The following is a 17667-nucleotide window of genomic DNA, read 5'->3' as shown; positions in this document are numbered from 1 at the left end:
GGCATTGACTAGTTAGTGAATATAGGGTGCTTTAGTGGACTTGTGACTTGGGCCCTAAAATTCTGCAGTAATTTGACTCTTAAAGATCTCATCTCTTTACTCTAAGCATGCAATCTCTTTTCATTTAAACTCCAGTCAATGGATTTAAAGAATGGTAGCCCCTCACCGATGCTGCAATGCACAAGGATCGTGTGTACAGGTCTGGAGGTACCAGACCCCTCCAGGGCAGGTCCATGTGTGGGGCCACATCTCTGTCTTCCCAGGTTTAGGAGCACTATAGCGAAGGTGAGAGTGCCATGTGTTGGGAAGGTGACCAGGTGTCTCAAGGCTCCATAGGCATAGTCTAAAGAAACCATCGGCTTAATTCTCTTCTCCATACTCTTCTTGGCCACCCCTTCTGCCCAGCCCAGGGACCAAATTTTTTCCCCATGTTCAAGCATCCTGGTTGCAGTGCACTGAAAATGTCCATAGGAGATAGTTATTGACAACTATGCTCATTAAGCCAATTAAAGGTCTTAAGTCCTTTTTATTGATGGCCAGACAAGAGTGGGCTTGTGCCTCTGAAAAGTCTCTTGGTGTCCAAACTCAGGGATACAGAGTTTTTAAAGACAAACCCCACAAAGACCATACTTTACGTCAAAGTTAGAGTCAGGGTAACCTTCAAACACTCATGACTGGCACAATAATTTTAGACATAGCATGCATTTTTTTTACTTATGTATTTTTTAATTATTTTAGTTTACTTATTTAGTTACTACATCAGGATCATGGTCAAGGCCATGGAAATCTCATATGAGTTGCCAAGGCAGGAGTGCTGGTTGAGGGCAGGTTGTAGAGGATTGCGAGCTATTTAAACAAACACAAACTGGAGACAAAACAAGATGGCATTACTGAGGTCATTTCAGTACCACACAGGTCTCATCTTGTTTAGGGAAGATGTGGCCCTCTTATTAATCCCACAGATTGAGAATAAGACCACTACCACAGTTTAAAGTCAAATTTGAAGCAAGCTTTAATTAAATGCTGGCTGGGTGGATGGGCTTTGGCCAGGTTCATACAGGTTCCCAGGAAATGGCCCAGAATCACAGTTTGCAGCAGCTTAAGAAGGAAAACCCAAAATTCATTGCATTTCCCATCAGGTTCAATCAGGGGCAATCATGTATTCTGATGTATGCCTATGTACCTCCTGCCCACATGGGATCAAGCACATCTGGCATAGAAGGGTCAAACAAACTTGTTTAGGAGAGTAAAAACGTGTGGCTTATCATCTCCCATAAACAACAGCTTCCAGCATTTCAGCAACTATCTATCCTTGGGCAAGGGGCTTGCAGAGCAGAGGCATTTTTATCTCATTAATCTCCTAGGCATAATAATTGAAACTTAAAATGTAACTTTGGCTGTCACACTCCCTAGGGAAATGTCTTCACCTGAACATCAGTGGCAGTAATGGTTGTCGCTAGCCAAGGATAGGAGTATGGACTTGTTGCTGCCCTGGCAGTGGTTCAGCAGGCTCTAGCTTGTCCCCCCATCCCTAGAGAAGTAGAGAAGAGTTCAGTATAGACACGAAGTACTCAATACTTTAGCTCTTCTAAGGCTAGATTTATTTGTTCCTGGGTTTTTTTGTTTTGTTTTGGTGGTGTGTGTGTGTGTGTGTGTGTGTGTGTGTGTGTGTGTGGTGGAGATGGTGTGATGTGTGTGTGTGGTGTGTGTGTGTGTGTGTGTGTGTGTGGTGTGTGTGTGTGTGTGTGTGTGTGTGTGTGTGTGTGTGTGTGTGTGTGTGTGTGTGTGTTGTGTGTGTGTGTGTGTGTGTGTGTGTGTGTGGTGTGGTGTGTGTGTGTGTGTGTGTGTGGTGTGTGTGTGTGTGTGTGTGTGTGTGTGTGTGTGTCCTGGAACTCAAGATATCCGCCTGCCTCTGCCTCTCAAATGCTGGGATTAAAGGCGTGCGCCAACCCCACAGGGCTTGTGGGTGGTTTTAACAGCAGCTATAAATTGTGGTAAACAGCAGAGGAAGCAATTGATTACAATAGAAGGTGCATGCTTCCTAGTCTTCGTCCTGCCGAACAGCCTGTTTCTGGAAAAGACCAAATGTACGTGTGCTGGCTTAGTTGGTAATAAAAACAATATAGAATCACATACACGGAGGAAGCTTTAGTCAGGACCCGGCAAGGAGAAAAGCGTATTTTAGGGGAAGAGGCTGAAAAACCCAAAGTCAAGCGTTGCCTGGGCCAGAGCAGGCTCAGGGAAAGGCGAGCCCCGGAGCGGAAGTAACAAGCACAAACTCAGCACGTGGGCGGGTTTATGTAGCGGTGGCGGAAGAGAGGCGGCTGCGCTGGGGCGTGGCGAGCAGGATGGCGGCGCAGCTTGGCCCGCACGAGCTGCTGCACGTCTTCTCCTTCTTGGAGGCCCGCGACCTGCTGCTCGCGGCGCAGGTGAACAAGGTGAGGTTCGGCGGGGTCGCCCCGCCGCCGCGCTCGCCCGCGTCCCCATCCAGGAATTGGCTTTGCGGTCGGCTCCCTTCCTTGTCCGGTGGCCTCGGGTGGCGCCTCCTCACCACCTACCCTTTGCCTCCTTGACCGCGCCCCTGCCCTGCTGGTCACCTGCGCTATCCATACCCTGCTGTGCGCCTCCTCCCAGGGACTCAGTACAAAGCGACAAGATCACTGTTGGTGTAAGGTACCTGTTTTCCCCTGCCAGATTCATTACTGAACTGTGACAGAAAAGATGCTAAATGCTCTTCAGTGCCTACCCCAAGTACCCAGTGCATGCCTTGAATTTTAGTCTCTTCATTAAGTGAATCAGTGTTCATAAGGTTAGGCAAATCCTTGCTTGAACAAAGCATTTAGATAGGCAGTTTCAACCCAGTTCAGTTTTGAAACTTTGACCCACAGAAAGATACCAATACTATTCATTCAGATCTGGTCAACTTTGCCAGAACCTACAAACTGCAAGTGTGCCATGCGTTAGACTTTATCAAAGGACCCAGAGTGGACATCAGGCGGTGAGGCTGAAGGTCCTAGGCCCCAAGTATGTATATAGGCATCTCCTATTTTTTTTTTTTTCTTTCGTAGTTCTGGGGAATGCACCTAGAGCCTTGAGCTAGTCATGCACAGGACCACCCGAGCCCTCGTGTCTGCCGGTCTTGGCTTTGAAACCTGAAGTAGTTTGACTGTGTCCTTAGCCACTTTTTTCCTTTGCTACTCTGTAACACTTCTTAGGGCCTGCATCTTTTACCTGTCTGTTGCCAAAACTTTGTGAGCCTGTGCACTTACCTCACATGGCCCCGGTTTGTAACTGTGTTGTCTTCTATACTTTTTCCTTACCGCACCCTGGAGAGAAAATAGAGGGCATGACTGTCTGCCCACAGCAGCTGTTTAACATCTTTGTTTATCCATTGCAATGGCTAAAGTTATGTTTTAAGTCTAAATTACTGTGCTTAGATCTCTGTAGACAAAACTGCCTCTAGCCTGTAAGCCCCACTTGCCCAAGGACAGGTAACTTCCTGCAATGCTGGGAGCAGTTATTCATGTGAGATAGCAAGTCATGTGTTTTCACTTCTGTAAACAAGGTTGGCTGACCCAGCCGCACAGGGTGTGCTTGATCACATGTGGGCAGGAAGTACGTCAGGACGTCTGCTTACCCCTTATTGGACAGAGGAGGGAAGTGCATAGCCTTGTAGGTCCTGCCTTTAGAATTTCCTGTCAGTTGTAATCTGGTGCCATTCTCTGAGAATTCTAGGTATGGGCCTGGCCAGTGTCCATCGCCCTGGCCAGTATTTGATAAAGGTTGTTTCAGATTTGGCTCAAAAGTTGTGGTAGTGGCCTTATTCCTACCCAATGAGATTAACATAATGAATGAGTACATGATCTCTTCCTCTGAAAATGGGTTAGTTAACACACTACACACAGGGCACTTTTACCTTTTTTTTTTTTTTTAAATGAAAAGGCATTTTTAAAATGTCTTGTCTTCCATTTCTATCCCATGCCTCAAGTCCCACCAAAACTGATGGAAGCAGGGTGCGTACTCAAGGTGGCACGGCCTGCTATAAGAACCTGGCAGAGTCTGGGGAACACCTGGGTTAAATTTGGTTTCTTATATGGAACCGATGTGGCCCAGTGTTAAATTTAGAACACAAGCAAAAAAAGGTATCCATTTGGCAACACAAGGCCTCTGGTGGGGAGGGAAGACAGGGATCCTCACTTCTCCCAGGTGTTTCTCAGCCCAGACAGCGCCTCACAGCTCGAAGTCTGTGAGGATAGTTTTAAACAAATGCAGGAAACTACCGAGTTTCCATCCCATGTTTATACACCAAGAAACTTGAGTGTCACACAGTGACTTCTCTGAGGTGATGATGAGTCATGGCAGGGCTTGAGTTGAGTCCCCAGCTGTGTGTGCATAGTAGGCTGGCACAGTTTAGAGACAGAGTTTGAAAGAGAAGTTCCTTCTGCCCTTTGGTATTGCCAACTTTTTGTAGTCACAATCTACCCATAAGTTAAATGAGGCCAGTAATCTTGAAGATGGCTAGCATTTGTTCTGTAGAGCACTAGAGCACACCACACGTTACATTTTCTATTTGAGAACTGACATCCTAGTTGGCTTTCAATGGGAAGACGCTTAGATCTTTGCTTGGTTTGATTTTGCAGAATGACAACATCATTACTGGATGAAAAAAAACTTCTTTATTTTTTTTCTTTTTTGAGTTAGAGTCTCATAGTTCAGGCTGGCCTTGAACTAGCTGTGCAGCCGAGGATGACTTTAAACTTATCATCCTGCCTCCACCTCCCAAGTGCTCTGACTTCAGTCATGCAACAGCACACTCAGGCAGCCTAAGCATCTTGCAGATAGTTCTACAGAGAGAAGGGAGAGAAGGGATTGCGTAGGACCCGCCCTGGAAGACTGTTCCCATTGGATCCTTGTGGCAACTCTGAGACATCCCCATTGCTGCAGTCCCACATAAAATGTCTCAAGTCATTCCAGTCCTCACAGCAAGCAGAGAGATCTTACTTAAACGCAGCTTGACCTGGGTACTCCCCATTCAAAATGCTCCAGTAGCTTATCAGTATTTTTACATGGAGACTTTTAGGAGTGGCAGAAGCCACCCAGCCAGCTCCTTTAGCTGCTTCTTGAACCTAAACCTTATGCTCTAACTGAGGCAAATTAGTAAACTATCCTTTTCATAATTATGAATCATGTGTACATCCAATGTATTTCCCTACACTGCTGTAGAACAACTCTCCACTATTTGATTACTTATTGTTTCTCTGAGTCCCTAGGCCCTGACTCATCAACCCCATTGAGTCTCTTCTTTTTCATCATTTGGCGATTTTTAATTATCTACTGTTCTTAATGCGCCAGGTTGAGCCATGTTGGATGCAGAAACTGGATTGGTTTTGTTCTTTGTCCCCTCCGTGGTGTTTGGCAAGCTAGGTGCTTAATACTTATTGACTGACCAGAAACTGTCTTTCCCTGTCCTTATTCTAGGTCTGGAATGAGGTATCAATGACCAAGGAACTGTGGAGGTGAGTGAAGGAGGAGCAAGGTGGTCCTGTAAAGGAGAGACGTCCACTGGAAGTGGTTTCCAAATGCTGCCATCACGTTTGCCTCTATTGAGGACGGAGAAAGGATTACTCCCAGTCCTTACCCATGAGGGAATCCCTCTGTGTTTAATAGTGTGCATTGGCAGGACTGCCAAACTCAACCAGCTGGATTCATTTCCTGCAGTTTCTGTCAGTATAGTCAAATTACTTAAAATAAATAAAAAGTAAAAAAAATTAATGGGTCCACTTTATAGCCAGGATGGCCTTATACTTACTTTGTAGCCTACGCTAGCCTTGAGCTTGTAATCTTCCTGCCTAACCCTCCTGAGTGCTGGAACTGGAAGCATGTGCCACTGTGCCCAGCTCAGATGACCTCTAACAGTACAACAGCATAGGAATATAAGATTGTATAAATGAAAAGAATCACCGTTGAAAAGAGAAATCTTTAAAACATTAAATTTTCTAAGTCCCTTTAATTTATTCCTTCTTTGGAACCTGATATCTTTTATTTTATACTAAGATAAAACTAACAGCAGGGGGGTGGGGACCGGCCCTCTCCTATCTCTGGCTGAATGTAGGGCCCTTGATGGTTAGGTAGGAGTTACCTTAATGGGGAACAACTGTGCAAATGTGAAGCTTCCTCGAAGCTGGAAGGGAGTCTTTGCTCTTATTTAAGATAATGGTGGCACCCTGGAATTTTTGGTCATTTCAAGGTTATCTTAGCATATTCCATTTTCAGCATCATAGAACACTGCTCTTTTGTTGCTTTTTGTTAGCTTTAAACTAATATTGATTAGAAAAACAGTCCCAGTCAGTTTTGAAGTGGACTTTCATTGGGATCCGTTCTTCTATCTTCTCTTTGAAGTACTGACTTTTAAGTAGTCATAGATACCTAATTTAAATGAAGATAGGTCTTGCCAAGTATGTGACTCAAAGGACTTGTCTGAATGGATGAACTGACTGGTGCAGCTGCTGATGTATCAAAATCTAAGTTATAATCCTTAAGTCAACCACTAAAAAGTAACTAAAAAAATACAGTGGAGGTGAAGGAAATGACAAAGAAGTAACAGGAGATTTGACTATACTTCACACAAATATGATCGTAGTTGAATGGGTGGGGGCGTGAGACAAGAAAGCACTAAAATAACAAAGATATGATTACACAACCTAATGAAAAGGCAAAGACAGACAGAATTGACAAAGAAAAATAGTCCAGCTTAATGCTATATATTGGAGATACACTTAGTTTTCTTTGTTTTTGTTACAAGATTTAGAGATCAAATCCACTAAGTCCCAGTACGCAGGCTTGGCAAGCACTCTACAGCTGAGCTGTGTCCCCATCTCTGAGACACACTTTGGGTTAAAAGACATAGATATGTTGACAGTGAGAATTTGGAAGAAGATATACATGCAAACAGAGATGAAGAAAGCTGAGTGACTAAGGACACCAGGCAGAGTAGACGGAGATCAGACATGTAAAGAAGTATGTTATCCAATGATAAATAGCGGAGCCTAAGGAGAAGATATGGCCCTGTGGATGCCCCAGGCAACAAGCAACAAAACACTTGAAGGGGCAAATAGACAGTGTGACGCAGACAGTTGGAGACTTAAAAAAGCAGGTTCCTGACTCCCAGTTGTTTAGCCTCTGTGTCCCCAAGTGTAGGGTAGTAGTGAGCACCTTTTCCAGAGGACTACTGTGAAGGCAGTTTGTCACATAAAAGGTGCAGCATGGTTGACATGTCACCATTCTTTTACTATGAGCCCTGCCCCCGTTAGATAAAGAGTTGAGGATTAGTTAGGGACAGTAAGTTACCCAGCGTTTCAAAGCCAGAAAGAGCTACATCTCTTGGCTTCAGAAACCAGGCTGCTGTACCCTGCCTAAGCTTGCATCTGTGTTTCAGGCAGCTGTGTCTGAGACGCTGGGCCTCCTGCGGAGCCTTCCCAGTGGTCCTGGGCACACAGACATGGAGGCAGTACTATTTCTGCCGGTCTGAGCTGGAGTTCCGTGTGGAATCTGGGCGGCCACGGGACTTCATCAGCAAAGCTATTTCTGGGCACGCAGGTATGAATGTAATAGCCATGTCCACTCCCACTGCCCACCCTCTTCTGGTCAAATCTCAGGGAATCGTGGCATCTCAGCTAATGGCTTGGCAAGTGCCACTTGATGAATGCAGGGCTTGCTGGATGCTGTGTCATGGGAGGAAGGAGTGGATGTCACCTCCTTTTCAGAGTAGACTGGAAAACTCAAATAGGGCAAGCCAGGCCTCTGGTTATAACTGGGTTCTGCTCTCGGGAATGTTCACCCACCAGCTGCCTGGGTATGAATTACTCCCAGTCTCTTGCACTCATTGTGTTCCTGAAACTGGAGAAGAGGAACAGTTGTGTATCAGATCTGAGTCTATCTGTGTGTGTGCTGTCTTCCAGGAAAGATAGATCAGCTGGCCTATGTCTCACCCCATGAGTACCGCTTTGATGAAATGGCAAGGTCCGTGGTTTGCACTGTGTCTTCAGACTGTACCGTCCGTGCCTGGGATCTTCATCAGGTGAACTGCCCACCCCCCCACCCCCGGTGGAAGGGTCCCTACTGTGTCCTTGGTTTGATCATCTTAATGCAGAGTAGGAGCCCCAGTTTGAAGATGAGAAATCTGAGCTCTGTCATCAGCTGTCACCAGTAGAACATTCTGGTAACAAACATGGAGGGCTTTTGAAATTTGAGTGTAACCCATCTCACGTGACACATGCTCAGCTTCCTCTTGGAACCAAACTTTGCCGGTGGTGGTGGTGGTGGGGCTGTTGTGCCCTGTGCCCGGGATGACAGCTGTTCTGCCATTCCTCACATTTACTACAAGCCACTTAGTCATGAGTCTCCATGCTGGAACTCATGCTGCCCAAGTTTTGCAAGATGACAGCTTTTGGTCACCCCCAGGTGTGTGCACATCAAACTGGACAGCTGCCCTAGAATTTTAAACTTCGTTAGTGCTGGTGCAGATGTAAAAATGGAAGACTTTTAGAGTGGTCTTTGTTTGTTTGTTTGGAGATGGGATCTCACTCTGTAGCCCAGGCTAGCCTAGAACTTGCGGGATATTCCTTCTGCCTCATGCATGTGCGTGTGCGCGTGTACACACACACACACACACACACACACACACACACACACACACACACACACGCTAATGACTAAGTAAATAATTTAAAAAGAAGTTGAGGGTTGGGCTTTCCTTAGTTTGAGCTTGCCAAAAGAAAATTGAAGGCCTTGCTGTATGGACCAGCAGTGTTTTCTTTAAACAACGAGACAGAAATATTTTACCCTGCTTAGGCCAGAATCTCTGTCATACTAACTACTTAACTCTGCTGCTGTGATACTAAAAGAGCTACAGTATATAAACAGGTGAGATTAGCATACTCCAATAATACATGATTTCATTAAATATTCTGTTTTTAAAACAAATACAAAAATACTCAATGGCCAGTGTGGCTGCAGGCAGGCCATGATGTACCAGATATTGAATTAGTACTCCGTTATTTCCAGTGTGGGACACCTCAGACTGCCAGAAGCCCTTCCTGCCATTTGACCTGGCTTCCCAACCTTAGTCCTGTTTGAGCAGATCTTCAGCTGCAATTTCTTCCTTAAAGATTCATTTGCTAACATTGGTGCTGTGTGGCATTGAAACTTGCTTCCCGGTTGCACAGGATTTGTGTGTGCTCGTTGTAGGCATTTGAGGGTGTGTGACCCACAGCTGGCTTCTTTGCGTGTTTTTGTGCCTTGAAAGCTCCTAAAACAAAAATGGCAGGCTGGGACTTTAGCTCAGTGGGACAGCATTTGCCTGGCATATATGGCACTTGGGGTTCAATTCCTAATTTAGCATGAGGGCTAAAGTCACTTTAATTAAACAATAAGAAATTAATTAATTCAAATTAACAGTCTCTATCCCTTTCCCTAATCCTTCAAAATAACTGTTAACAATTTGGCTTTTCTCCTGCCTTTTTCTTTGGCTTTTTGATACCAGGTTGGATTTTGCCCTGTAGTCTTGCTAGCCTGGAACTTATAGCAATCCTCCTGCCTCCTCCTTCCTGTCACTGGGATTGCAGGCCTGAGATACCATGCCTGGCTTATTTTACTTGTTTTTATAATTCCTCTGCTTCTACATCCAGATATCGGATTCCTTAAGCATTTTGTAAAGGTTTGCTGTGTGTCTGTGAGGTCATGGGGGTCAGAAGAGGGTATCAGATCCCTGAGAGCAGCCCAGGACCCCAGCTCATCAAATTAGCTCAGTTAACCTAATCTCGAAACTCACTCTCACACACCACAGAGGTCTGTTTCCTTGGTGATCCTAGAACCATTCATAGATACATCACATGCTTTCATCTATGCTCCCTCCATGGAACCTGGTAGAGTAGGCCCTGGGAAACCTGGGCCAACTCATGAAAATAATTTATATCTCTGAAATAAATGGGCCAGTCAGTTATGTTAATTTTGTTGTTGCCAGGGCACAGAGATCTGGTCCAGCCCTGTGCAGCCTGCTCCTCTGGTGAGTTTGGTGGCCTATCCCCTGCTGCAGTTGGTTGTCACAGTGGACACACAGGGCTTGATCATTGGTTGGAAAGCGGATACTGGGTCTGAGTGGGCCTCGTTCTGCCTGCCGACCTCCTGCTCGTCCATGGAGGCCTGTGGCCACCCAGAGGGCCCCTTCTTGATGGTGAGTGATCCCACTCTCAGGAGCCCCACAGGGCCCAAGCACCTCTTTGTCTAAGCCACTGTGATGGGGGTGTCTGGGTCCCTCTTCACAGCAGATCCTGCTCCTGACATTCCAGCAGGCTCCTCTCTCCTTCAGACTTCCATGTGGCATCAGCCTTTCTCTGTAGCCTCCTGTGGTGGGAAGCTGCTGCGTGGAGTCCTTGTGTTTGTAGCCACGTGGTCTTGCTTTCTTGTGTGCTGAAGTCTTTCTTCTACCTGTGGTTTTTCTTCACTCATTCATTCTTACCAGATTTTTATGGGGAACTTGGCTCCTGGCCATGGAGGATGGGACTGCCAGCCGACACTGGGCTTCCTGACACTCCTCTGGTTTTCAGCTCGATGATGTCTGTCCTTCCTGTGCCTCTACAGCTGCCTTCAAGAGCTCTCACCCTGGGGTTGCAGCGGGTTAGATTCAGGCTCCCTACCTTGGGTTTCTTCTCTGCACTCAGGGCCCCACAGTTCCTGGATAATTCCCCTGCATCATACAATGACGTGATGAGTCTTCCCCAGCATTGACTTATCCACTGGAGAAATCATGCTGTCACCCAAACCTGCAGCTGGGTGTGAGGGGTGTGGGCTTGTCTTGAGAATAAGATGAGTAGTCCTCGTCACCAGATGAGGCCTGGCTTACATACATACATACATACATGCATACATACATACATACATACCTGGCTTACATACATACATACATACATACATACATACATACATACCTACATACATACATACACACACACACACACACACACACACACACACAGAGAGAGAGAGACAGAGACAGAGAGAGACAGAGACAGAGAGAGACAGAGACAGAGAGAGACAGAGAGTGCCATGGTTGGAGCTGGTTGTCTTATTTCTATTGCCAGCTCTTCCTCTTCCTCCACACTCAGTTTTGTGGGTTTGGAATGGCATCTTCCTGTTCTGATTCTTGTCCTTCACCAGGTCACAAGCAGGCAGCCCAAGGTGGATGGGCACCTTACCCAGAAGCCTTAAAATGTTTATTTTTCTACGTGTTAGGTGGGAATATGCTTAGAGTTAGTTTCCAGAGTTTGCTGGTTGTTTTAATTTTGTGAAACATTTTATATGTGCTTACCCTTTGACCTAGTAATTCTAATTTTAGGCAGCCCCTGAATATGTGTGTGTGTGTGTGTGTGTGTGTTGTATGGGCAGGAGCACACAGTGTAGCAGTAATTGTAGTGACATTTGCATCCCTGGCAGATCTTCCCAAACTAGTAATTTTCCTTGGACTTTTTAAATTGCTGTCAGTGTGAGAGGGACATAGGCAGGCTGCCTCTGTCATTGACTGGAAGGGCACTTGGAGGGTCACTGCACTGGGGACTGGGGCTCTGCTCTGAAGACTTACATTGCTGTGGGCTGTGCCCACCCTTTGGCGGGGAAAGGGCAGGGCACAGCATCCTTCAGAAGATGGCGGTAGTCCCCATTGTTACCTGCTTTCTGTTCCAGGTAGCCTGTGCTGATGGGAACCTCTATACACTGACAGTGCCTCAGCTGCAAGTGGTCTCCAAAGTGGCCACATTTCCTCGTACCTCTGTGAGCCTCACATGCTCACCTGACCAACAGTGGGTGTCTGTGTTGGCACAAGGGTCAGACGTAGGCCCAAAGGTCAGTGCCTGGGGAACCTTGTCCCTGGGAAGCCTAACGCAGTGGAAGGTTGCTGTGGAGCATCAGTCTAAGAGGTGTCACAGCTGTTTCTGCTGTGGAACATTTGTTTAGTGATGCAGAGATGGGTTTTATTCTTTTATGTTGCATTTGTCTAACTCTGTGGAGCTGTGTTACTTTGCCTGTCTAAAACACCTGATTGGTCTGATAAAGAGCTGAATGGCCAATAGCGAGGCAAGAGAGAGGATAGGCGGGGATGGCAGATAGAGAATAAAAAGGAGGAGACAGATGGGAAGAAAGGAGATCGGGGAGCCAGAAAAGAAGAGGCCAGCCACCCAGCCAGACATGGAATAAGAAGGAAAGAAAAGATACGCAGAAATAGAGAAAGATAGAATCCCAGAGGCAAAAGGTAGATGGGATAATTTAAGTTAAGAAAAGCTGGCAAGAAACAAGCCAAGCTAAGGCTGGGCATTCATAAGTAAGAATAAGCCTCCGTATGATTTATTTGGGAGCTGGGTGGCAGGCCCCCCAAAAAGAGTAAAATAATAATAAAAAAAACCCACATCCACAGGATTTGCCTGGACCCTGAGACTGTAAGCTGGGGTCTCAGAGCATCACTACAGGGCCAAGCTCTGCAGCCAGGCAGGAGTGTGCCTCTCTCTTACTGGAAGCTTGGCCCCTGCCAGTCTCCGCTCTTTGCTGCCTGCTGTGCTATGATCTGGAAGGGCCAGCTCTCAGCTGGGGAGGGAAAAGTCAGTTCTGAACAAGTTTGGGCTTGGGCATCTCCACCAGGATGCTCCTAAGGAGCCAACTTGCGTGCTGAGGATGGTGTGAAGTGATACCCAGCACAGGAGAGGAGAGCATACCGTGTGTGTGTGGGGGGGGGTCAGTTTTGCTCTCCCTCCAGCACCGTGGTCAAGAGGAATGTCTTGCAAGTCACAAAGTCCTGACTATGACCTGGTTCATAGGCACACAGATGTCTAGTCGTTTGCCAGAGGTGTCACCCTTATTGAATGCCAGGACCTAAACTGAAAGTTATATCACAGAAATAAGAGCTCGTGGGGGGCACAGCAAAAGACCTGGTAGCCAGGGAAGCAAGTCATTAGAGAACAGCAGTTAGGTACAGAGGTCATGCGATGCTGCACACCACAGCCTAGAAAGGAGATGTTAAAATGACTTGGACTGCCCTGCCTAGTGTAGACGGTGTGGGTTTGTGGGCAGCCAGCTGCCGAAGACAGTCCTACCAGAGGCTGAAGTCAGCTTGGGGCTGGAGGGCTTTAGGAGTTAAGGGATCCCTCGACACTCTGTGACCATATGGGGTGTTTCCCCAGGTGTTCTTCACTCAGCCCTTGCTTCACCCATTAGAAGACGAACTTCCTGTCTCCACCACCCTCCCTGTCAGGCTGAGTTCCAGAGCCTGCTGGGCTCCCGATGAGGCCTCCAGGCTGATGGTGATGCACAGAGATGACAGTGGCGTGCACCTGGTCATCACTACCTTCAGTTTAAAGGCCAACAAGTCCAGGGACAGAGTGAGCATCCTGGGTAAGGTCCCTGTGCTGGCCACAGCCTGCAGTTTGGTGCTTCAGGACAGGCTCCTCACAGTTCCTCTAGGACGTTTTTCTCTTCCCTTTCAGGGAAATAGGAGCCAAGTGTCCTAAACACTTGACTGTGTGATTTCATGCACTGAGTGGTGGCATGTTGCTTCCTGTGTGGTCCTGGGCTTCAGGTGTAAATTCCATACCCATGGTTCCCCTCCTGTGTGGGTGGCAGCACCCCAGCATTTTGCTGCTGCTGGGCGGGGATTTAGGGTCTGAATAATGGGCCCAGGAGCAGAGCTCTCCTGACTGCACCGCACTACACCACTGGGTGAGGCACCTGCCCGTGCCTGAGAAAGCAACCTGTGTGTTTTTATTCTCCCAAGCACAACAGCTGGCCAGCTTCCCCCTGCCGGGCACTGTGACTCCTCACCTCATGCAGGGCCACGGCTCCCAAGTGATCTTGCTGGCCTCCAGGTCAGAGCTGGTGCTCTTCACCATCCAAGGCCTGCAGCTGGTGGCCTTCCGGGACCACCAGAGGCCCATCACGTCCATGTGGGTGGTGAGTGCAGCACCTCTCACCCGAGACATGCCTCCCACCCTGGGGAATCCACAGCCATACCTCATTTGACTTCATTTCAAGGACCCGAACCGTGTCGTCACCTCTTCCTTGGACCTGTCCTTGCGCGTCTATGTGTGGGATAAGAAGAAGACATGCCCTGTCCTCAGGAGCTGTTACCAGCTGCTCGGGGGGTCTCACAGATGGGCCAGGTAATTGTCTGTTCTCCTGCCCTGTGTCTGTAAAGTGGAAAAGCAGCTGGTTTTCTTTCTTCTGGAATGAGTCTTGTCATGTTGCCCAGGCTGGCCTTGAACTCCTATCATCAAGTGGTCCTCCCACCTAATTCTCCTGAATAGCCGAGACCAGATGTGCACACCACATCTGCTCCAGGGAATGATTCTAAAGGAGATGTTGGAGAGAGTACAAGTCAGTCCAGCCTCATTAACTGGGTCTCAGGATGAGCCACTGTCAACATCGTGTTTCTTTTTCTGCTAACAAAACTCAAAGCCACAATCCAGATTTCCAGCTCCCACTGCGCGCTCTATGTTGTCTCTTACATTGCACAAGGCCAGCCTGTGTTGGCATTACCCACACTCTGCAAATGAAATAGCTGAGACATTTAGATGTTTCGTGCATAGTCCACAGAGACATGTGGCCAAACCCAGGTTAGACCTTGAAAAGGCCTTGTCAGTTCTGGGAGCTCCTGTGGGCACACCACCTTTGACTACCACTGGGTTCCTTGCAAATTCTGGTAGAGATGCACTTGGTATAATGAAGTCACATCTGGGCCATTTCCCCGGATGTTTCTCACCACACTAGAATCGTTGTGATGCAGGCAGCACTGCCAGGGGGGACCTGACACAGTTTTCCCACTGACAAGTAGGATAGCATTTCCCATCGAAGCCCAGAGGAAACGGGGGTGGCAGTGGACTGGATAGGGTTGCGAAGATGAGGCTGGGCTCCAATCCTCATGAAAAGCTTTCCTATGTAAGCATTTGCCGTTATCCCCAGTTAATGCCTGGCCTGTCCTTCTGCTTTGTAGTGGATTTACCCACGTGAAAAGTGACAGCATGAGCATTGCTGGGATTGAAGCCAGAAGCAATGGAACAAGTATCCTGAGGTCATACTGCTTCAAAGTTCAGCTGAGCTAGACTCTGCCCATTGAAGATGCTCTTACTTTGTGTGCATGCAAACTCCTGACCAAAGATGTTGTCAACTTTGGGAAATGAGCTGGTAGGATGACTACTGTATGAGCATAATGGGCCGGGGAAGTATTTGCTATTGTCTTGTGTTTTGTTGTGTTACTCAGAAAAACAAAGGAGAGTAAGTAGCCATCTTCAGCTGGTCTTCAAGGAGCTAAGCAATGGGCCTAAGGCTTCTCAGATTGCTGGACACAGACGGAGGGGACTGTGGTAGTGCTAAGAGAACCTGCTTGCTTACAGTGTCCAAACTGCACCAGAGTTGCTCTTGTTATCCAGGCTGTAATTAAAATATGCTTATCTGCCTGTGCTGTGTTATATACTGGAGACACACATTCACACATCAACTTTGCTGTTGTTGAGATGAATTCTGTGAGACCCTCTCAAAAAAACGCAAGGGTACCAACAAAACAGAATAAAGATCAGAGCTTTTAGAGCTGGTCAGCATGGGAGCCCAGGCTGGGTTAGTGAATTGAGAGCCGTATGTGCTCACAGTCACCCATCAAAACCAAAAATGGAACTTGGTGGGAGTCAAGAGAGCATCTCACTTTGAAAGCCAAGGCTGGAGAACCAGCATGGAGCAAGGTAGAGAGGCCGTAGGAGGCAGCCAGACCTGCTCGGTTCTGGCTCTCTGCGCCCTTAGTGTTTCCCTCAGGTCTGTCCTCTGCTACCACTGAACAGGGACCAGTGCCTCCATGGAAAACACTCCCCAGCTGCTCCTGAGGGGAATTCAGAGTGTTGCGTGTGTGTGTACATGTATGTCCATGCTTCTGTGATACGCTGTCCTGGGGTCACAGGTCCACATAAAAAGTAGAAGCCTGATTTCTTTCAGCTGCAAGAGGTACCTCCACTAAGACGCTTAATGGGGATTTTTCCTATGTTTGAGGAGTAAAGACAGGAGTTGTAGACTGCTTTGCCTCATATCTGAATGCAGCCTTAAGTGACAATGTCTAGATACTGTGGGCGACCATGGCCATGTAGGACACAGGTGATAATGCCATAAGAGTGCCTGCCCTTCCATGCTGAGCTGACCTGCCCTTTGCTGTCCCTAATATATCTAGCTCTGCCCCTCACTGGATGCTGCAGCAAGAGAGCTGGCTCCCCTGCACTTAGGAGAAAAGGCCCCACCCCTCACCATGGGCAGGGACGAGCTGATCCTGATGGCATGGGCATAGGGGAACCCCTTGCCTGAGGGGAACAGCCCCAGTGGCCTGGACTAGCCAGCTCAACTTCCACCCAGGTCCACAGCCATTCCTAGGTTGGCCCACCCTAACACCTACCCCATCTAGGACCTGCTGGAGCTTGTGAAGGGGCTGGTCCTGTGGAATAATAACCACAGAATCTCCATGACTGAGGGTGGCTGCAAGACCAGTGACTCATTGCAATGAACATTTGCAAGCAAAGCAATGATTGGACAAAAGGGTATACTGTATGACACACCTTGGCTCCCAATGCCACTAGGAAGAATGAAAAGATTTGTAGAGGGGGAGAAAGATGGAGGAGCAAAGAGATTTTTGTTATTGTTGTTGTTGCTGTAGTTGTTTTTGATTTTTGTTTTTCTCTTTGTTTTGGTTTGATTTTTTTTTATTTTCATTTGGGGGAACCACTGCAGGGTGGGGTAAGGATATGAAGGGACTGGGAGGTGAGTGGTATTGGAGTGCATGATGTGAAATTCCCAAATATTCAATAAAGAAATTATGTTAAACCAAAAAAAAAAAGAAAGAAAGAAAAAGTGCCTGTCCTTGAAGCTGTCAGTGGAGGAGTCCTTGCCTAGTGCCACTACAGGACCACATGGTGTCCAAGGCTCATGGCTTGATGATGAGGATAAGCAGGACTGAGCCATCCCTGGATGGCAGTGGGGAAGGGGATGGGGACAAAAGAGAAACAAACCAGCAGATACACATCCCACAGCCCAGCAAGCAAGAAGATCGTGTGCCGAAGATGATGGCAAGGTTCAGCTCAGCCAAGATGCTGGCATTTTCTGATGGAGACCTCGTGGGCATGTTCCATTGACAGGTCCTCTTAAGGGCAGCATCTTCAGGACACAGAAGTTCTGTTACATTCCTTCTTTGGGAAAGTAGTTAGCTCTGATGTCGTTAGACCCGGCATGTCTCAGCCTTAACCCATGAGGTTCGGCCTGAGTGGGGGTGTGTGGACCTGGAAACTCCTAGCAACCCAGCAGCGATAAAGACCAAACACAGGCATCTTGTCATGTTTAGAGAGCTCTCAGCTCCATGTTGTAAAACTAGAGTCTTTTCTTTATTTGCCATCTTTTCGGCTGTTTCTTAACCATCCTCCCATGACCAAATATATTGTGTTGACTATGCAAAACCATGGGAGGCTTATGTGCTCCCCACAAAGCATAGTCCGACTTCTGTTCTATGGCAGAAAGAACCACTATTATGGTTACATCAACCATCTCGCCAGCCTAAGTATTAAACACTTATTTTAAAGCAGTAGCCTACATGGTACAGAAATGCCA

The 17667-nt window shown here is 47.3% G+C and overlaps 1 protein-coding gene across 1 annotated transcript; it reads left to right on the top strand.

Moving 5' to 3' along the window:
* The first annotated feature begins 2323 nt into the window (after positions 1-2323).
* Positions 2324-17072, top strand: LOC100757422 (F-box/WD repeat-containing protein 12). The gene is made up of 10 exons (XM_027409923.2): positions 2324-2438; positions 5479-5516; positions 7436-7596; positions 7959-8077; positions 10022-10231; positions 11737-11895; positions 13224-13434; positions 13814-13989; positions 14071-14198; positions 15029-17072. Exons 1-10 carry the CDS (start codon positions 2349-2351, stop codon positions 15135-15137), a joined length of 1401 nt encoding a protein of 466 aa, XP_027265724.1. The 5' UTR covers positions 2324-2348; the 3' UTR covers positions 15138-17072.
* The last annotated feature ends 595 nt before the right edge of the window (positions 17073-17667 follow it).

Source organism: Cricetulus griseus, chromosome 3, assembly GCF_003668045.3.
Source record: "Cricetulus griseus strain 17A/GY chromosome 3, alternate assembly CriGri-PICRH-1.0, whole genome shotgun sequence".
NCBI classification, from domain to species: domain Eukaryota; kingdom Metazoa; phylum Chordata; class Mammalia; order Rodentia; family Cricetidae; genus Cricetulus; species Cricetulus griseus.
This window is presented reverse-complemented; position numbering and strand designations above follow the sequence as displayed.

Excerpts from the sequence above, each read along its gene's own strand:
- LOC100757422 (XM_027409923.2), top strand. The coding sequence starts at position 2,349 with ATGGCGGCGCAGCTTGGCCCGCACGAGCTGCTGCACGTCTTCTCCTTC. Across the intron at positions 10,232-11,736 it reads CAGAGGGCCCCTTCTTGATG|GTAGCCTGTGCTGATGGGAA; the intron begins GTGAGTGATCCC and ends TTTCTGTTCCAG. Across the intron at positions 13,990-14,070 it reads CCATCACGTCCATGTGGGTG|GACCCGAACCGTGTCGTCAC; the intron begins GTGAGTGCAGCA and ends CTTCATTTCAAG.